Source organism: Oncorhynchus tshawytscha, linkage group LG15 (genome assembly GCF_018296145.1).
Source record: "Oncorhynchus tshawytscha isolate Ot180627B linkage group LG15, Otsh_v2.0, whole genome shotgun sequence".
In the NCBI taxonomy this organism is placed as follows: Eukaryota; Metazoa; Chordata; class Actinopteri; order Salmoniformes; family Salmonidae; genus Oncorhynchus; species Oncorhynchus tshawytscha.
In genome coordinates this window covers 34,368,390-34,374,389 of record NC_056443.1, presented here as the reverse complement: position 1 = coordinate 34,374,389, position 6,000 = coordinate 34,368,390, and the positions used below count along the sequence as shown (strand labels likewise).

Genomic DNA, 6,000 nt, shown 5'->3' with positions numbered 1-6,000 from the left:
TTGAGATGGAAGAACCTTCCAGAAGGACAACCATCTCTGCAGCATTCCACCAATCAGGCCTTTCTGGTAGAGTGGCCAGACGGAAGCCACTCCTCAGTAAAAGACACATGACAGCCTGCTTGGAGTTTGCCAAATGGCTCCTAATGAAACCAAGATTGATGAAACCAAGATTGAACTCCCTGTCTTGAATGCCAAGAGTCATGTTTGGAGGAAACCTGGCATCATCCCTACAGTGAAACATGGTGGTGGCAACACCATGATGTGGGGATGTTTTTCAGCTGCAGGGACTGGGGGAGACTAGTCAGGATCGAAGGGAAAGATGAACAGAGAAAAGTACAGAGATATCCTTGATGAAAACCTTCTCAGGACCTCAGACTGGGGCGAAGGTTCACTTTCCAGCAGGACAACGATGTCACGCTCGTAGAAAAGGTCGAACCAAGGCGCAGCGTGATTTGATTTGATTTGAATTCCACATCTTTTATTACTGTGATACTAAAACAAAACAATAAACAAACTACTACAAATGTGAAAGCCGTAGTGCACAAAACACGAACACAAACAATATCCCACAACCCAGGTGGGAACAATGGAGAACTTAAGTATGATCCCCAATTAGAGACAACGAACATCAGCTGCCTCTAATTGGGAACCATACCAAGAGCACCAACATAGAGAAGACTAGAACACCCCCTAGTCATGCCCTGACCTACAACACCATAGAGAACCCAGGGCTCTCTATGGTCAGGGCATGAGAAACGACCCTATAGCACACAGCCAAGACAACGCAGGAGCGTCTTCGGGACAAGTCTCTGAATGTCCGTGAGTGGCCCAGCCAGGGCCCGGACTTGAACCCGATTGAACATCTCTGGAGAGACCTGAAAATAGCTGTGCAGCGACGACCCTCATCCAACCTGAAGGAGCTTGAGAAGTTCTGCAGAATCTCCCCAAATATAGGCGTGCCAAGCTTGTAGCATCATACCCAAGAAGACTCAAGGCTGTAATCACTGCCAAAGGTTCTTCAACAAAGTACTGAGTAAAAGGTCTGAATACGTATGTATATGAAATATTTCTGTTTTTGCTTTGTCATTATGGGGTATTGTGATGTCATTATGGGGCATTGTGATGTCATTAAGGGGTATTGTGATGTCATTATGGGGTATTGTGATGTCATTATGGGGCATTGTGATGTCATTATGGGGTATTGTGATGTCATTATGGGGTATTGTGATGTCATTATGGGGCATTGTGATGTCATTATGGGACATTGTGATGTCATTATGGGACATTGTGATGTCATTATGGGGTATTGTGTCTAGATTGATGAGGGGAAAAAAACGATGTAATCAATTTTAGAATAAGGTTGTAACATAACAAAATGTGTAAAACGTCCAGGGCTCTGAATACTTTCCGAAGGCGCTGTACGGTATGTTTACATTGCCAAAGCAAGCAAAACAGATCATAAACAAATGTGAACAATAAAAAATAAACAGTAAACACGTACAGTTCCAAAAGAATCAAGACTTTGCAATGTTAAGTCTATTGACAGTGTTGTAACGACAGGGAAAATAAATTAACATAAATATGGGTTGTATTTACAATGGTGTGTGTTCTTCACTGGTTGCCCTTTTCTCGTGGTAACAGGTCACACATCTTGCTGCTGTGATGTCACACTGTGGTATTTCACCCAGTAGATATGGGAGTTTTTCAAAATTGGATTTGTTTTTGAACTCTTGGTGGGTCTCTATAATCTGAGGGAAATATGTGTCTCTAATATGGTCATACATTTGGCAGGAGGGGTAGGCCGTCGAACCAGGGTGTCTGTAGTGACGTCTCTAGCACTGAGATACAGTGCCTTAGACCGCTGCGCCACTCAGGAGCCCAGGGTGTGCAGGGTGAATACATGGTCTGTCGTACGGTAAATTTGGTGAAAAGTACATTTGACATTTGCACAGTACATTGTTTTGACTGAGGAAATGTACGAGTCTGCTGTTAATGATAATGCAGAGGATTTTCCCAATCTTCTGCATAATTTTCCCAAGTTTGTTGTCTTTCTCTCTCTCCCTCTCCCTCTCCCTCTCTCTCTCCCTCTTCTCTCTCCTCTCCATTTCTCCTCCTCTTCTCCTTCTATAACCTCTTTCTCCCTCTCTCTCTCTCTCCCTCTCCTGTCTCCTCTCCATTTCTCCTCCTCTTCTCCTTCTATAACCTCTTTCTCCCTCTCTCTCTCTCTCCCTCTTCTCTCTCCTCTCCATTTCTCCTCCTCTTCTCCTTCTATAACCTCTTTCTCCCTCTCTCTCTCTCTCACTCTCCTCTCTCCTCTCCATTTCTCCTCCTCTTCTCCTTCTATAACCTCTTTCTCCCTCTCCCTCTCTCTCTCTCTCCCTCTTCTCTCTCCTCTCCATTTCTCCTCCTCTTCTCCTTCTATAACCTCTTTCTCCCTCTCCCTCTCTCTCTCTCTCTCTCCCTCTTCTCTCTCCTCTCCATTTATCCTCCTCTTCTCCTTCTATAACCTCTTTCTCCCTCTCTCTCTCTCTCTCTCTCCCTCTTCTCTCTCCTCTCCATTTCTCCTCCTCTTCTCCTTCTATAACCTCTTTCTCCCTCTCTCTCTCTCTCCCTCTCCTCTCTCCTCTCCATTTCTCCTCCTCTTCTCCTTCTATAACCTCTTTCTCCCTCTCTCTCTCTCTCCCTCTCCTCTCTCCTCTCCATTTCTCCTCCTCTTCTCCTTCTATAACCTCTTTCTCCCTCTCTCTCTCTCTCCCTCTCCTCTCTCCTCTCCATTTCTCCTCCTCTTCTCCTTCTATAACCTCTTTCTCCCTCTCTCTCTCTCTCCCTCTCCTCTCTCCTCTCCATTTCTCCTCCTCTTCTCCTTCTATAACCTCTTTCTCCCTCTCCCTCTCTCTCTCTCTCCCTCTTCTCTCTCCTCTCCATTTCTCCTCCTCTTCTCCTTCTATAACCTCTTTCTCCCTCTCCCCTCTCTCTCTCTCCCTCTCCTCTCTCCTCTCCATTTCTCCTCCTCTTCTCCTTCTATAACCTCTTTCTCCCTCTCTCTCTCTCCCTCTCCTCTCTCCTCTCCATTTCTCCTCCTCTTCTCCTTCTATAACCTCTTTCTCCCTCTCTCTCTCCCTCTCCTCTCTCCTCTCCATTTCTCCTCCTCTTCTCCTTCTATAACCTCTTTCTCCCTCTCCCTCTCTCTCTCTCTCCCCCTTCTCTCTCCTCTCCATTTCTCCTCCTCTTCTCCTTCTATAACCTCTTTCTCCCTCTCCCTCTCTCTCTCTCTCCCTCTTCTCTCTCCTCTCCATTTCTCCTCCTCTTCTCCTTCTATAACCTCTTTCTCCCTCTCTCCCTCCCCCCCTCTCTCCCTCCCCCTCTCTACCTCCCCCTCTCTCCCTCCCCCTCTCTCCCTCCCCCTCTCTACATCCCCCTCTCTCCCTCCCCCTCTCTACATCCCCCCTCTCTCCCTCCCCCTCTCTCCCTCCCCCCTCTCTACATCCCCCTCTCTCCCTCCCCCTCTCTACATCCCCCTCTCTCCCTCCCCCTCTCTAGGCGCCACTCACAATTTCTTGAACAGCCACCCATTCATTATGCTGCGATGCCAGCCATAGCAGACCCCAGACACGGTCAGACCACTGTCTTGCAAATAAACAGTGGAAACTCTCTATCTCCCCTCACCCCTCTCTCTCTCTCTCTCTCTCTCTCTCTCTCTCTCACCCCTCTCTCTCTCTTTCTCTCCCTCACTCCTCTCTCAGCCCCCCAAATAAAAGGTCTATAACACCATGGGCCAAAAAAAATGACAGAAAATGAACCACTATAAAATAACCACCACTGCTATTGACAAAGAATGGCTGCTAGTCTCTGATCCCATGTCTCCTGCCGTTGTGACCTTGAGCAACGGCACTTATTCCCAGACCAAGATAACTACTGCACTGATTGGCTACGGTATAAAACACATCTGCCAACCCTCCGTCTGGTGAGCTGCTGGGTGTGCAGGTTTTTGATCCTGTCCTGCTCAAACACACCAGAGTCAGCTCCTGTTTTTCCTCTCTAGGCCCTGTTTTCTAGGTTTTCCCGGTTTTGACCATTCTGCTCTGCCCTTTGACCCTGAGCCTGCCAGCCGTTCTATACCTTTCTGACTCTGCTCTGGGTTACTGACCTCTGCCTGCCCTTTGACCCTGACCCTGCCTGCCCTCTGACCTGTCTAATGTTGCCTGCCCTCTGACCTGTCTAATGTTGCCTGCCCTCTGACCTGTCTAATGTTGCCTGCCCTCTGACCTGTCGTTTGTTGCCTGCCCTCTGACCTGTCTAATGTTGCCTGCCCTCTGACCTGTCGTTTGCTGTCTGCCCTCTGACCTGTCGTTTGTTGCCTGCCCTCTGACCTGTCGTTTGTTGCCTGCCCTCTGACCTGTCGTTTGTTGCCTGCCCTCTGACCTGTCGTTTGTTGCCTGCCCTCTGACCTGTCGTTTGCTGCCTGCCCTCTGACCTGTTGTGTGTTGCCTGCCCTCTGACCTGTCGTTTGCTGCCTGCCCTCTGTCCTGTCGTTTGCTGCCTGCCCTCCTGTTTTTTGTGATAATCTTTTGTTACATCGAACTGTCTGCATCTGGGTTGTTATCATGAGGTCTGATAATCAAGCTCTCCTGGAATCTCCCGGAGGATGTTTGGCAACATTACAATTACAACCAAATACTTTTTTGTGCCTTTATAAAATAATTCCCCCATTCAATGAACCAAAGGGGTCAAATGGCTGAGGTGGGCGAGGAAACTAAGATGTTTATCTATGTGTACGGTTCAAATATTCAGTGTTCAGGGGAGATCTTGACAGCACAAGAGTTACTTGTCAATTAGGCAATTATAAGAATTTTTTTTTTTTACTTTCTCAGAATTACATGCCAGTATTGAATAGAGGAGAATCCTAGCCAATGTTGAGTTCTTGAGAGACGGTTTTCCAACCTGAGTATGCTGCATTGGTTTCATCAACTGCACCAGTATCAACTGCTTGTCGGCCATTTGCAGTTTTACACGAGTACCGATGGACAGTTATTTAGGGACATCGGAGAGGACAATGACATAAATACATGTTAATAGTTAACTAGAGAGAGAACCAGTCTAACTACACAATGTTTTGATTTGGCTATCTAGTTAGTCTGTTGTATATCATTATTTTACCTGCTGCATAAATCTCACTCTCTGTCTCTCTCTGTCTGTCTCTCTGTCTGTCTCTGTCTCTCTCTGTCTCTCTCTCTGTCTGTCTCGCTGTCTGTCTCTCTCTCTGTCTCTCTCTCTGTCTCTCTCTCTGTCTCTCTCTCTGTCTCTCTCTCTGTCTCCCTCTTCTCTCTCAACACTCTCTTTCCATCCCCCCATATGTCTCTAGCAGTCCAAGAAGGCCACAGCACTACCTTGGAACCCTGCTAGGCCACAATATTGGCCTTCTATCTGGCCCGGGCAAGACAGCCATGTATAAATCAATGTATTTTAATTACCACAGTGCCTGTGCCTAATAGCTGTAATCAAGTATTAGCAAAGCGGAAAATGACTGATAGAAAGATACTGAGATTGTAACGTGTCACAGACCTCGGTATGTTTTTCTTCCATTGTGTCATTTCTGTTTTACCACTGTGAAAAGCTCAGTCTGTTGCCATGGTTAAAAACAAGCCCCCCCTCTTTTTTTTTACCCCCACGACAACAGGATGAAATGGTGGGTGATCATTTCTAACAGAGAGGGGGACACGATTCAGTCCTGAATTGCTGTGACCATTCAATTGTGTGTCCATTATACCAAACGGACCAAATAACCCCTCACTGTGTCCCTCCTCCCTTTCTGATCTCACTCTATTTGGAAACAGGTGAGACGAAATGCCTGGGGCACTACCAAGTACATGGAGCTGTACATCGTGGCTGACAGTACACTGGTAAGCTAGCTAGCCAACAACAAGTGGAGCTATTCGTTATTGTTCCTTTGGGGCAAGTGCGTGTGTGTGTGTGTGTGTGTGTGTGTGTGTGTGTGTGTGT

At 47.1% G+C, this 6,000-nt stretch overlaps 1 protein-coding gene across 1 annotated transcript in view; it reads left to right on the top strand.

Annotated features, from left to right (window-relative positions):
- Positions 1-6,000, top strand: part of adam19a (ADAM metallopeptidase domain 19a) — a 225,117-nt gene that overhangs the window by 174,845 nt on the left and 44,272 nt on the right. Inside the window, exon 7 of the mRNA XM_042297818.1 lies at positions 5,835-5,900. Within this exon, the coding sequence (XP_042153752.1) occupies positions 5,835-5,900 (66 nt within the window). The remainder of the gene's footprint in view (positions 1-5,834; positions 5,901-6,000) is intronic.